The sequence below is a fragment of the Pongo abelii genome, chromosome 8, assembly GCF_028885655.2.
Source record: "Pongo abelii isolate AG06213 chromosome 8, NHGRI_mPonAbe1-v2.0_pri, whole genome shotgun sequence".
Lineage (NCBI taxonomy): Eukaryota > Metazoa > Chordata > Mammalia > Primates > Hominidae > Pongo > Pongo abelii.
The window spans coordinates 56,060,642-56,076,422 of NC_071993.2; the positions used below are offsets into that span (position 1 = coordinate 56,060,642).

General features: G+C 37.9%; 1 protein-coding gene across 9 annotated transcripts in view; it reads right to left on the reverse strand.

Moving 5' to 3' along the window:
* The window catches only part of LOC100442808 (chimeric ERCC6-PGBD3 protein), an 84,154-nt gene that overhangs the window by 45,280 nt on the left and 23,093 nt on the right, over positions 1-15,781 (reverse strand). For 6 of the 9 annotated variants that reach the window (XM_063727562.1, XM_024253937.3, XM_054522318.2 and 3 more), the window contains exon 6: positions 4,482-4,610. In XM_063727562.1, coding sequence (XP_063583632.1) covers positions 4,482-4,610 — 129 coding nt within the window. Of the gene's footprint in view, positions 1-4,481; positions 4,611-13,742; positions 15,666-15,781 lie in introns of those variants that run through there. The other 3 variants (XM_054522319.2, XM_024253939.3, XM_063727564.1) reach the window with 1 other exon arrangement.

The window sequence follows — 15,781 nt, forward strand, 5'->3', positions numbered from 1 at the left end:
TCATAGCTATTAAGATTTTAAATAAGGAATACGGGTCAAAGAAGAAATAATTTAACCTCAACCCCTCCCCCTGCAAAAAGTAGAAGTTGATATTTTTCTTTCTCCATCAATGATATGTTTAATCTATAACCTAAAAATAAAGTTAAAAAAGGAAAAATACAAAAATATTTTCGGAGAGTGGAAGAAACACTTAACAACAGGGAATGGTATGAAGATTATATCCCAAGTTACAAAATCTAAAGCAAAAACCACTTGAATTAAAAGATGATAGGTTAGATGAGGTGGCTCATGCCTGTAAATCCCAGCACTTTGGGAAGCCGAGGCAGGAGGATCACTTAAGCCCAGGAGTTCAAGACCAGCATGGGTAACATAGTGAGACCTCATCTCTACAAGAAAAAAAAAAAAAAATTTAGCCAAGAGTGGTGGCACGTGCCTGTAGTCCCAGCTACTTGGGAGGCTAAGGTGAGAGGATTGCTTGAGCCATGGAGGTTGAGGCTGCAATGAACCATGATTGCACCACCGGATTCCAAACTGGGCAACAGAGTGAGACCCCATCTCTAATAAATAAATAAAAAGATGATGCAAGATAAGGGATTTTTTTTTTCAAAGAAAATATCAAGGCTAATAGGCTACCCACCTTAAAAGAAGACGGTTTTGTTGTTTTGCTGCCCAAATATTTACTATCTGGTACCTATAGGTATGTCTACCTAAAATCTCATTTTGGACTTCAGCTCATTTAACTGGTTTTATTTAATCTCCTCTCAGTAAATATGTCATAATTAACTTTCTCCCAGTATTTTGCAAAGCAATTCTAGAAGTTTGACTCTAGCTGTTCCATTATTACCTATTACGTAAGGAAAACTCTGAATGAGAATTTTGCTGCTTATTAAGTTTGCTAATTATAATACACACACTGGATATGCACCTTGGAGAAAAGAACTAAAAATCAAAACACGATGAAGTGTAGTACAGATACAAGATCATTTAATTTGGGAAGAAGGACAAATTCCAAAAATATGTGGTATGTAATCAGAGAATAATGGCTACCACTTAAGGAGCCAACTGCTGAGGAGGCACCCGGCCAGGTGGTTTGGACACAGCCTCACAATCAACTTGCACAAAGGAGATTATCAGCACACTTTATAATTAGGAAACAAAAGCTCATAATGGTTAAGTAACTTGCCAAAGGTCACATCGCTAGAAAAAAATGAGCAAGCCAGAGCTGAAATCCAGAATTGTATGTTTCCAAAGTGATTCTGGAAATGATCTAGACCAATAGTTCTCAGCCAGGGGTAATTCTTCTCCCTATGGGACATTTGGCAATGTCTAAAGACATTTTTGTTACAACCAGAGAAGTGCAATAGTAGAGGCCAGAGAAGCTGTTCAATATCTGATACTGCACAGGACAGTCCCCACAGCAACAAATTATTTAGCCCTAAGTGTCAATTGTGTCAAGATCGAGAAAGCCTCATTTAGAACAAAAGCTGGTTCATGAACTGGCTACACTAGAATCATCTCAACTTTTGAAAACGACATACTGCAAAAAGCTCTCCAAAAAGACTGATGTGCAATTAGTTTCCAGAATCACTAAATTCTAGTCAGTTGACCTCTTTTTGCTGAGATACAGAACAACCATGGGACCAGCTCCTCCAGTCGGGGAACAAAATCTCCCAGTGATTATTCTAGTGTATTACTCCTACACCACACTGCCTCCATCCTACATGGGTCCAACAACTCTTTTTGCTTGGGGCTCATCAACTTAACTAAAAGTAGGGAGAGTGTGGAGAGGAGCAGTTGAGAAATTATTAAAGGAATGGTAAACAGCATAGGATCCCAGAAGGAACCTGAGAGGGGGTTAAGACAACTAGATTCTGTGTGGCCCAGGAAAGGCAGCATACAATGTGCTGGGTGTTTCCTCATCTACAAATCTAATCCTCGAGGGCTTTCAAACAGCATGTGAGTGTGTTTACAAGAAGATGAACAGCACTAAGAAAATGACATTTAAAAAAATCTTACTAGGCAGCATGTAAGTCATATCTCTAGCAGGATCCCCAACAACTAGGGATAGTTACAAAGATAGCAAAGAGTGGCTCTTTCTTTCCACACAACACATGAAGGCCCTCAGATGGTATTTAAAGGAAATTCACTTGCAGATTAAAAGCACTAGCCACACAGCTGGTGGATGGTATATATAGCTGGTATTGCTAGATGAGGAATAAGGGGCCTGAGCTCAGGTTTCAGCTGTGCCACTAACTGACTTTGGTTTTATTGCTTTACCTTCCTAATAATAAACAGCGTAAACCAATTACATAGTTTAAATAAAAACATATTATAGAATCTAGTTTTCAAAATTTTTGAAAAGCATATAAAAATTATTCTTTAGGCACAGTTAAAGATTTTTATGAATATACAACATAAAAAAATTTATTCTGCTATCCCTTGAGACTGAGGCATCACAATGTGACCACAGATAATTGGTGTACATAGGCATTGCCACACTAACCCAAGATTGCATTTACTAGTGTGGCTGAAAGTAAGGTCAAAAGATTAAAGTTTGTCATCTGACTGCTAAATTAGATAGACAAATGTACTTGCTGGGCAAACTTTCAAAACAGAAATTTAAAAGTTAAACATTATCTTGCAGAAAATGTACTTAAATGGCTAATTGTACCTTCTGACTCCCTTGTGTACAACTCTATACCCTGTCAATTCAATTCCACAGAATGCAGCAAATACAGTAAAAAAAAAATCTACAGTTTAAAATTAAATTGGCCCTGCTAAAACGTAATCGTAAAAGAAAAATGGAGACTATCAATCCTATTAATTTTTTTCATACAGCAAAAGAAAATGAACAGAAGTTTTATGACATTTATAAAATATTTAAAATCTTGTTTTTGCAGAGATTAAAAAAACACAATACTTTCCAGGAATGTGCAATTAAGACTAATTTTTAAAAAACAAATATTATTTATATTTACTATAGAGTTTTGTCAATACACTGAATCCTAAATACTTTTAGTAAGCAAAGTTTAGTTCTATTAATTGTGAAATATCTTTGCTAGAAAATCTGACATTTATACAAAAATGCAGACTCAACTTGATCCTTGAGGATATTTGCCAAATCACTTACTACAAATAAACAGAAGTATCCTGTCTTTTTTAAATCAATTTAATCTATAATTTGGGTATTCCTTTTGCTAGTACAACACTGATGGTATTTGGCTTGTTTCTTAACAAACAATCACTGTAGAGAAAACAAAAAGAGTTGCCAATAAAAGTGGCCTTTATTTACCTTTCTGCAGTTAATTTTCATTTGGGAGAAGCAATAAACAAAGCAACCACCTCTGTAAATATTACTACAGATTCAGATTTCAACTTCTACACGGCTGTTCCTCTGTCCAGTTAAAGCAATCACATCAAGTCACTTCATATCTTTAGAGTTTGGCTTTCTATAATGTTTAGTGGGATAAAATAACTACTCTTCACTCTCCACTACCCCAATGGAGAGAAAAATTAAAACTATAATATAAGCTCTTTGAGAGAAAATATAAAGAGCATGCTGTTTTTAAGTAGACTTCTTCCACAAGTTTAGGGCATGGCTGACAGCTGAATCTATAAAGGAGACCAAACTTAATCATCTCGAAGAAAGAACTTTGCATCCTGCTCCCAACTACAAATTGATTATACAAAAGAGACAGAAAGAAGCTATGTAATGGTTTAACTTCCTATATGCATCTAAGAAGCCTTCCTAAAGTATCTTGTTAAGTAAATCCCAGCAGTAATGAGACTGAAAATGTTCCTCAGTATTTACATTCATCACGGGAGACTGGCCAGCCCTTAGAGACAACATGCACACATCTATCAGGCAGCATCCGGTCATCTCCAATGCTTGGCCACTTACACATGAAACCTGGCTTCAAATAGCAACTTAATCATCAAGGTGTTGCCCATATCTTCTCTTTTGATATTAGAATGACATCCTACATAAAACATTTAGATGCACATTTGGTCAGCTCAAAAATATTATACCCTCAGGTACAATATAGACACTCAAAATATCTCAAAAGTTTTTTATTTCCACATAGAAGAAAAAAAATCCTTCCCAATATTGATTTTAATATGCAACTCTTCCTATTAATCTGATTTAAGAAATTTGGAGTTTGGCACCTTAAAATTACTAAGAACAAAAAAATTATTCAACATAGATGGCTTTTAAATGTGTTGCTTTTAGTCTGCTGAGACAGATCCATATAGATTCATCAGTTTACTAACATACCCAATGCACACTTTAGTCAATTTATTATCATCCAATTTTAATGAACAGCACATGGCTATAATTTCATTCGACAGTATCTGTTTTTGCAATAAATTGCTGCAAGTACCTTCAGGGCCCACAGGTAACTACTATGTAATTCCTAAAATGTTAATTTGTACATAATGGCTTGATAGCAAATAGAAAGGAAAGAACATATGGTACATACTTAAAAAGCTTTTTGAACAGAAAACCTGGCACTTTAAAACCTTCGTCAAATTCAGCATCACTTTCCTCAGAATCGTCCTCCAGCTTCAGACGTCTCTCTTTGTCCTGCAGTCTCAGTTTATTCCATCTCCTATCATGAAAATAAAAATCACATTTCCATTATTTTGATCACAAGACAGATTTAAAAAGATAGCTCCTGATAATGTACAAGAAAAAACGGCAAATTAGAATGGTCTCTTAGGTTAATGCTGCCATTATTACCCAAAACACTGATATTCAAAGAGGAAAAACAATTCTCTTCTCCGGCCATCTCAATTCATTTCTTATGTAAATTATTATAGCTGCTCTAGAAATATTTCTTTAAGGTCTCATTTCATTATCAAAACTACTTGCTCCTCTTCTGGCATACCCTAAGGGAAAATTTCTCTGCTAGTTCATAAGACATGAAATTAGTCCTAGAAAAGATTCAGTAAAAATTTCAATTGAGTGTCTTCACAACCACAATACTATGTAACAAAAAATAGATCTTATTTATAATTACTATTTTTGTTCTAAAGATATGATAGTCACAGCATAAAACAACAAAGTACCTTAAACATAAAGCAAATTTTGGGTCAAAATCACTGAATCAGGTTCACATTACTGATTACTTAACTGGAGGAAGACGCATCAGCAATATACAAGCACTGATAGTGCTACCACTCAAAAAAATGTGTTCACTGAATAAAATCTAAGTTACAAATTTAGTAATATCATACTTTCAGATATAAAATACGGTAAACACTTATATTTCAGAAGGAAATATATTTCATCTAAATATCTGAAAGTCTTAGCAATACACCAAGGTTGTGGAGAAGGTGCACCCATTTAACCAGACTAATTTTGCATTTATATAACTATAATGGACCCTAGTTGTCATGGGTGGGAAAAAAAAAAAAAGGCCTCAAATTCTATTCACTTTCAAAATAAAAAGATGATGTTTTCATTCAGCATGGTGCAACTGATGCTCTGAATTTCACAAAATGGTGGAAATGGAATAAAACAATAATACAGAGAAATGCTTTCAAACTACAATAAAAAAAAACTCATAGGAAGCAAGTAAGAGCAGCAACACATATAAGGCATTTATCTGCCACTGACTATGCAAGAGTAAGAGAGAATGTCTGAGGGAAGACAAGAGAAAATGAAAGGGTAATACTACACATGCTGCCTTGCCAGAGGTATGGTGTGTTGTCCAGTATCCATTACAAAACCACACAGATCCCAGTGCTAGTATGTAGGTAGCTACTGGTGGACCTTAAAGCACATCCTCTGATAAACTCTTGCCTTGTTGAAAATTTCAACCTCTTCAAGGTAACAAAAGGAAGGGCTAGCTGAAATTTACTTGTGATCAATAAGAACTGGTGATCTGAAATTGCACTGCACGGTAGTAAAGGACCTATAAATAAGATCAATGAAGCATTGTTGGTCATTTCCAGAGAAGAACAGCAAATGGAAGAGGCAGTATATGGCCAAGTCTAAGGAAATAGCTATCATCTAACAATAGTTTAATAAGTGATATTTTTATATAAAAATTTAATGTCCTTTTTGTGCTTAACTTCTAAAGGCAATCTCTTCTTCTCTATTGGTATTTTTTTTCCTTAAAAATTATCTCCGTGCAATGGACAAAATGAATTATCTCTAGGTGGCTATAAGAGTCTTCTGGGTTTCATGTTATTTACAAATTTAGTTAAATGCAATGGTGTACAACAATCATTCTTGACAGGGGGCAATTCTGTCCCTTCAACCCCACCCTAGGATAATCTGACAATGCCCAGAGATATTCTTGGTTGTTAGAACTGTGGAAGGAGTCGGGAGGATATACTACTACTGGCATCTTGCAGGTGAGTCCAGGTATGCTGCTAAACATCCTACACCACACAGGACAGCCCCCAAGCCCCTCAGTAAAAAGTTATCAAGTCTCAAATGTCAATAATGTCAAAGCCAAGAAGCCCTGGCATATAGGTATCCCTTACTATCAAAACTTAGAAACTGAACAGATATATATACACTTTCCTGATACACATATCTGAATTCTTGCTACTCACTCTGAAATTCAGCAGTCGAGGAGTTTACATAATGAGAGAGCCCTCGGTATCAAAACTGTGAACGCAGAGCCAAACTTCTGCATAACAAAGGATACTTGTATTTAGCAAACCTGTGGATAACACAAACCTTGGAAGAATCACAGCCACTTAAACATACTTCACTTTGCAATTTCTCCAAGATAATTTTACAGAAGGAGAAATAAAAACACCAGAATACATTGCCTTTAGAAGTTTGGCACAAGGTCATTAAATATTTTATATACAGGGTATCACTTTTTAAACTTCATTGATATATGACGACTATTTCCTTAGACTTAGCCAGTCAATCTTTGTGGCTGTTAAATTTCCCACCACATCACTCTGCATCGACAAGATTCAGTTTCCTCCTCCTCCCTCCCTCCTAAAATATACAGGCATCTTGTCGCCACAGAACTCAGCACCTGGCAAACCACATAAGCCACTACAGGAACGATTGCATTCTAGTGCCTTCCGCTTCATAAAGAAAGATGAAAAGGGCCAAACATTTATTCAGTTTGGCTAAAGGATGACTAAAAGTGGTGGGGAAAATCATTATTGCCTGCAACTATTTGTATCATTGTGAAGACAAATTGCCCCAGTAGAATTATACACATATTAAAAACAGAAAATACCATGGTTATAAAACCACATGCATACAGAGCTCAGGCGAAGAGATTCTTCTGTTACATAAGCAATACTTCCTCATGTGACTTGTAGCCAAAATAGACCTGACCATCTGATGAGGGTCCACTGAAGCAGCATAGCTGAAGATGGGGCCTACAAGTACACCGCAGCACACTAGGGAAAGGGGGAGAACCAAGTTCATCTGCACATACACAGAAACATGCCTTCCTCATCCCAGACGCTGCCAAGAGACTTTAAGGGCTCTCCTTAACATGTCTAACCAGCCTGTCCTGTAGTCTGGCAGGCTGAGTAGTCTGTCTGGCCAGCAGATATAAAGGATTCTGTATATAAACACACTGGGTTTGATATATGCAGAAGTGCAGGCCCAGGCACAAAAGTCTGAGCTCAGACTGGCTATAGTCAAATCCTGGTGCCATTTACTAGCTCATGAACCCTCAGCAAGTAACTTAACTTCATCAGCATCTAAGTTTCCTCCACTGTGAGATGGGGAGAACAGCAGCACCTACTTCACCGGGTTCTGGGAAGGATTAAATAAGGTGTCACATATAAAGCACCTTAGCACAGAACCTAGATTAGGAAGTGCTTAATAAACTAATATAGTATTATATAAAACCACATACATTTTCTGAAATCCTCACAACAACCCTGCAGCAGATACTATGTTCACTGAAAGAAGAGAAAGCAGGTTATGTATGTGGCCCAATGCAATGTGCATATTGCAACGTACTCTGTTTAACAGAACTACCTGAACATGTATACTTGAACAGAAACTATGATAGCTCATCAAATTGATGCTCAGTTAATTATTATGAATAATGTGCTCACCATAGGAGTAAAGACACCTAGTCTTCAGATGGTACCTGCTGGAATATCTCAATTTAAAAATTCTGTCACAAATTTGTGAATAGTAAACTGTCATTAAGTATAGCAGTCTTTTACGTGATAGTAACAAAAATAGATACAGATTGACTTAAAATTGGTAGAGAGTGGGTAAGAATTAAAATCTGGGCCAAGTGAGCTGAAATATTAAAAATTAGAAATGACCTCAAAATGTCTAAATTCTGTTATTTCAAAAAGTAGACCAGTTAACTGAGAAAAAGCAGAAGGGGGCAGTAAATAGTCCAATATTTACCCTTTTAGAAAACAAATAACTTTTTCATGTTCTCTATTCTCTCATTTTAAAAAATCCACACACGTAATTGTCACAGCTGCAGCCACATAAAACGAAGTGGTGGGCATGGTGTTCACTGGCTGTGTTTCTAACTCCTCACACAACTGCCAGATTCAGCCTGCTGTCAACTCCACTGGCAGCCAATTATAAGAGAAGCTGGGAACAAACATAAACCTACAATTCCAGTCAGATGCAGACAGAGAAAACACTCCCTGGTTTCCCTACATTCACGTAGGAATGAGAATCTGGCCCAGGCTGTGGGGCCTGGGGCTGAGACTGCAATAATCATCTGTCAGAAGCGACTCAGACCCAGCACAACCAGTTGAACGACACCAGGAACAATGCTTCCTCCAGTTGTAACCTATTAGGGTGCCTCGTCAATGGAACCCTGAAAGCTAGTTGCTGCCATTTAATTTATTTTAGAAGAATTTTCAGCATTCCAAGGATGTTCAAAATAAATAAGTGGAAAGACACAGCTAGCTACCACCGTGCCATACCATGTATGCAGCCTCCTCATCTCTGTGCACCTGCATTCCTGTACTGTCCCCAAATCCTTCCCCTAACACACATATCCACACATTCAGCAGACCTTTCAAACCTCACTCATGCAGCACCACCACGCACAGAAACCTCCCATGACCAGCCAGACTTAGGCGTCCCGTCTTCCAAGAGCCCTCCCAATCCCGTGACATCTTGGACACACCTGGGATCTCTACTACAGTGCCCATCAAGTGTAGCAATATTGTGAAATCCATACCAGTGTCCTCCATTGGACTGGAAGCCACCTGGGGACAGACACTGTCTTAGCCATTTTTATAGCACTAGAGACTGGTATACTACCTCCTCATGGCAGGCCGTAAGTGCTGAATGAATGAATGAAGTTCATAATTGGGTTAGGGAAAAGGAAGACACAGACAGAGAAGCGTGGCTTGAAAATGGTCAAATGGGGTCATCCAGAAGTGGGTTCTGGAAACTTTCTGTTCTGTCTCATTTAGAGCCTACCTCTTGCTGCATTTCCTACTCCTACCCATATGACTTTAAAGCACTGCTCCTAGCTCTGTCCACTGGATAAAAATGGTTAAGGTTCACTACAAAAAAATGACCCATAATGAGGGTGGCTGCAACATCAGAGAAGTTCTTAATTTAGAATCTTATAACAAAAAAAAAAGGAGAAGGAAAGCTCATTATTTTGAACAATAAAAAGGTAAACAAATAAAAATTGTGTGAGTGATTTAAGTCTGAGCTCCATTTTTTGGGTTCATCACCAGTAGGTCTCCTCTGGAAGGAGCCTGGTTTCTGCACGCTAGCTGATGGAAAGAACCAGGAGCCCTGAGTTTCGTCCCAAGCTTCCCCAGGACCAGGTGGGAAAGGCTGGGCAAAAGAAGCATCTTCTTATGAAAAAATTCTTATGATGGGAAAAAAGTCTAGACTTAAACTATATTTACATTACTAGGAAGGAAACAGTGTTTTTGATGTTCCCACTTTCATTTTTTTCTTTAATCTATACATGTAAAAGTCACAGCTGCACCCAAATAAAGTAAGTGTGTTGTTCATCTTCTTTTTTACTTTTTCTTTTTTTTTTTTTGGGACAAAGTCTCACTCTGTCACCTCGGCTGGAGTACAGTGGCACGATCTCGGCTCACTGCAACCTCCACTTTCCAGATTCAAGTAATCCTTGTGCCTCAGCCTCCAGAATAGCTAGGACTACAGGCGTGTGCCACCATGTCCGGCTAATTTTTGTATTTTTTGGTGTAGATGGGGTTTTGCCATGTTGGCCAAGCTGGTCTCAGACTCCTGACCTCAAGTGATCTGCCTGCCTTGCCTTCCAAAGTGCTAGGATTGCAGGCGTGAGCCACCATTCCCAACCCATCAGGGCATTTTCTAACTCCTAAAGCCCCTCTCAGGCTCCAGTGGTGGCCACTAGAGGAGAACCCAACAACAGACACAGATTTAAGATAACCACAGAGAAGTGAAAACCGAATGTAGGCAAAAGAGGTGCATTACAGGCATTTAACCGGTAAGGGGAGGCCTGAACTTTAGAAAACATAACGTAACATTGTTGAATCTGCCTCCTCCACCACAAAATGAGCCAAATAATGACTTTTTATGAGGACTAAATGAAATTACGTATGTACATTATACTTTTGAAACTACATAAATTTCAGATGCTATAACAGTTGGCAGATTACACAAAAACATTGAGAAATTTTAATTAATTGCAGGTTAAATGTGAATAAAAAATAACAAATGTCAAAACACCTATTGCAGTCTTGAGCCAGCAGGAGCTCAGTTCAACCCCCAAGCATAGAAGACTGTCATGCTAGCTCACTCCATACTGGTCAGTCAAGATCAGCAGGACATTCCAGTCAGGACATCCTATTATCCAAGACAGCAAGGAGGCTGGAAATCAAGCCAAAAGAGAAGACACAGAAGAGATACAAGAGAAGGATCTGGTACATCTACCTCAGAATACAACTGTGAGAAACCACACTACAATCTTGACCTACCTACACTTAGAATCAAGGGGCATGTTGCACAGTTTGTCCCCTAGACAGATGTCTAGTGCCCCCTAGTGTGTTCAAAGGAGAAATAATTATATTTCTTCCCAATATTGATACTGTACTTATATTTTTATAGATATTTTATCATTAAGTGGGCCTTTAGCTTATTTTTAAAAAGTCTGAAAGGCACCAAAAGCATAACATCAATAAAACAAAGTTTGTAACAGCTAATGATTTTAGTATGCCTATGACAGGTTGAACAGCCTTTATCCAAAATGCTTGGGACAAGAAGTGCTTTGGATTTTGGAATATTTGCATATACACAATGAGATATGTTGGGATGGGACCCAAGACTAAACATGAATTCATTTATGTTTCACATATAACTTATACACATAGGCTGAAGGTAATTTTATACAATATTTTGTGCATGAAACAAAGTTTTGACTGTGTCTTGACTGAGACCCAACATATGAGGTCAAATATGGAATTTTCCACTTGTGGCATCACGTTGCTAAAAATTTTTCAGATTTTGGATTTTCGGACTAGGGATGGTCAACCTGTAATATCAATTGTTAAACTGCCTTTACTTGTGAAAGGTCACCTTTTCATATGTGTGAGTATTTATTATATACCCTCCTTCATGATTCTCACAGACCCTCATTTGAAGCATCTTACTGCCTTGGTGGAATCTTTGTGGTAACTTTTAGCTAGTGGGCATGTAACAAGAATAGCTAATACTTATTGAGTGCCTGATGTATGCCAAATATCTTATACATATCATCACCCACGAAAAAGGTACTGTTGTTATCCCCATCTTACAGGTGAGTGGATACACAAGACCTCAGAGCTACTCGGCTAGGCTCTGGCACTCATTCCATGGCCCGTGGTGTCTAACCCCTATGCTATATACTGCCTCCTTAAGGAAAGTTAGCTAGCTCTGGACAAGTTTTGTTCTGAGATTACATATACACACATACATACATTATTTTTTAACTTGGTCAGAAAACAAATAGTAATTATGACTGACAGTGATACTGGGTACTGGGCACTATTTTAAGTATTTCACATTTATTAATTCATTTAATCTTTACAACCTAATAAGGAAGATACTATATTGTATGAGTCCATTTTCACACTGCTATAAAGAAATAACCCGAGACTGGGTAATTTATAAGGAAAGAGGTTTAATTGACTCACAATTCGGCACGGCTGGGAGGCCTCAGGAAACTTACAATCACGGTGGAAGGTGAAGGGCACCTTCTTCACAAGGCGGCAGGAGGAAGTGAGTGCAAGCACAGGAAAAACTTGCACTTTTAAAACCATAAGCTCTCATGAAAACTAACTATTGTGAGAACAGCATGGGGGAAACTGCCTCCATAATCCAATCACTTCCCATCAGGTTCCTCCCTTGACATATGGGGACTACAATTCAAGATGAGATTTGGATGGGGACAGAAAGCCAAACCATATCAATACTATTGTTATTCTCTCTCTCTCTCTCTTTTTTTTTTTAACAGTTAAAGCAGACAGGGAGAAAGGAAGCTGTCCAAGATTACCAATGAGTTAAGGAAAAGATTCAAACCCAGATAATCTAGTTCCAGAGTCTATATTCCTATCTGTTACACAATACTGTCTTCAAAAAGTATTTTCCAAACTCCCTAGTACCACTCCTTTTCTCACAGTGCCAGTGAAGGGTCCTCTAACTGCCACAGAATGAAAGCAATTGCACAAGAACAAACTAAATTCTAAAACTTCAATCCAAATGTTGTCTTAAAAAAAATCAGGACTAAGGTTTAAAGAAGGGAAAGATTGCCTTCATTTTTGTACAATAACATGATTCCTTCCCCACCTTAATAGTGTGCAAAGTAAGTCAAAACTCACTCTTCACTACACCCCTGCAAACTTTTCCAAGTAACAGTAAAATCAGTTTAGCAGTTCTTTGAACTATACATAATATAGGCTGAACAATCATGTAATACACATTTTATACTAGACAAATCAATGTACGCAACTGCCCATACCCACATACAAAAGGGACAGAATACACATATTAATGGGAATTATCAAATATTAGTTGCCTGAGATCATATTAATAAAATAAACATGCCCGCTCCAAAACTTCAAGGAGGTCACCTACCGTGGCGCTCAAAATTCAAAACAGACCTTACTGGTCTATTGTAATATTTTTATGTTGCAAGGATCATTGTACACAGAGCAGTTTAAATCTACACCGTCTGTAAGGAAAAAGCTGTGTATCATACAGTTAAATCATTCTTAATACAGAGTGACATTTCAACCTCAAGATCATTCTCTACCTATTGCAATATCCATTTAAGAAATTCAACAACAGAGGCACAATGAGTACAATTTGATTTTTAAAAATATATTCAGGCACCAAGCTGGGTATTTAATATAGTTTGCATTCTGTAGTATGATAGGTTTTCTATTTCAGACAGCTAAGAATCCCTTACAGATTAGTCTAATTTGCTAAATTTAGATACTTGGTGTTTTACTTTCCTTATCTTCCTTTTTATGGTCTATCTGGGTAAACTTAATTGGCACATCTGAGCAGATGAAATACCCTCAGTTAGGAGTGCAGATCTCATGGAGTAAATTAAGACTGATGCAGACAATTATGCCCAGAGCCAAGAATGAAAGGTGTGTGCAGAGCAGGAAGCAGAATTAGTCTTCATTTGTGTCTCAGCTTTGTTATTTAAAAGAAGCCAATGTGTTCTCTCAGAAAACATCTTTAACCCATTTATGTCTTGAGGTTACAATTTTTAGAATTTTTGCATGAAATTCATATACGTTACCTAGAAAAATTCAAGGAACAAAAATTTGAAGAGAAAAAAAATTTATTATGTTCCATTGTTATGTGACGTTCCAAAATTGGAACACTAGGCAAAACCACTGCTACATTGTACATAATGTATAAAATTATGTTTCTTGTCTCAGGAGGTGGTGACACCTGCTATTCAGTGTGATATTCAACGGAACACTTCACATGTAAGGCAACATCACATTTTTCACACCGAAAAGTTGTGTTCTTATGACATTCAGCGCATCGCGTTTGCTTTCCCTGTTTGACTATCACATGATTTATGCCATCATAACGTGAGTCAATGTTACGCTTCTGAGGTCTTCCTTTTTGGCCAGGTTCTGGGGGATGACCATGGGTCTCCAGATAATGGCATACCACACGTCGACGAAACTCCAGAAAATCCACTGGTTTCTCATCGTATGTTTTATGCAATTGCCAAGCATTTTGTAAGACCAATTCGAAACAGAACAAAAGAGGGCTTGAATACCATTTCTTTCCACGGATTGACGCCCGATACTTATCAATGTTTTCATCAGCTCTGTCTACGCCTCCCATGAACTGGTTATACACTTTGATCATGTTTGGCTGCTGAACTTGGATCTTCTTTTTCAGTTTCTGGGAGTAACGACTGACAAGACACAGGGGATGGATACCAGCACCAGATGAGGCAACAGTGACAACATTGTTATCATTCCATCTGCAGACAATATTGCCTTTGCCATCAATTCGATAATCAAATGTCCCTCTTTCTTTTTTCTTTAAAGCTACATCTGATTCCAGTGGAACTTTGTCAATGTGATCCTTTCTCACTGTGCCTGTTGCCTGATGTCCCATTGAACTGAGCTTATCAAGAAGTGCAATACTGGTGAAAAAGTTATTGAATACAAAATGGTATTGTCCAGGGTGTGCCTCTGTAAGTGCCTCACTAAACTGAAGAACAAGTGACGCACCAACACCATATTCCTCATGTTTAGTATTTGGGTTTTTACCCTGATACGGCTGAAACCAGCAAATGTAGCCCAGACAGGTGGCACCACACCAAAACTTATAGCCAAACCGAATGGGCTTTCCCCGAATAAATTGTTTGCACCCGTGATGACCAAAATAAGGAACCATGAATTCATCAAAGCTGAAATATGTTTCATTTGGAACAAATTTCATGCATCTCTCATTAAGTTTGCTTATGAGAGGTCGCAATTTGGAAAATTTGTCCACTGGATCCAAATTTGCGTTGTCAGCAACATGCAAATTAGAAAATATAGTTTCAAACCGGTCACGTCTCATGGCAGCACTAACCAGTACATTATGCACATCTGTCCTTTGTTCCCAAAACATACGCCTTCTAGGAACTGAGACATAACCACTCAGAAAAATAATTCCCAGAAAACATTTGAATTCAGAGCTAGTCAAGCCAAGATGTACACCTTTACTGCAAGCATATAAGTTGGAGTACTTGACAATGAGTTCAATGACCTCGTCATCAAGAAAAAGTTCAAGAATTTCTGTGGGAGTTCTCATTACGGTGAAGAAATCGTTTGGTGGTGCTGTAACTCTACCTGCTACGGGTTGTACAGTTAAGTCGGCTTTTTTCCATTTGCAAACAATTTTTGTCATTTTCCTCCTCCTCGATGGTGGAGGTTGCTGCACAGTAAACGTAGATGGAACTTCATCAGGAGAGTCATCTTTAGGTGCGTATGAGGGATCATCTGAGTCAGACTCAGCATCAGAGCCATCTTGAATAAGATACGCAGCTGTGTGCAACAAAGAACCTGGCAGATTATTTATTGTTCCACCTTCTTCATCTCCTGATTCCTCATCAGAAACAGGTGCTGTAGCATTTTCAGGTGGTTGTATCACTATAGCACTTGCTTCTATGCTGTCATCTGTCTCTAAAAGGTCAGTTATTTCATGTAAACTTAGTGTTCGAGGCATCTTGGGACTAAAATGGAAAAAAGGTATTATTAGTCCTAGTGGTAGTGGTTTTGCCTAGTGTTCCAAAAATGGAACATGAAAAATGTCAAACCCGTAACTAATGCAACAATAATACTTTCTGTA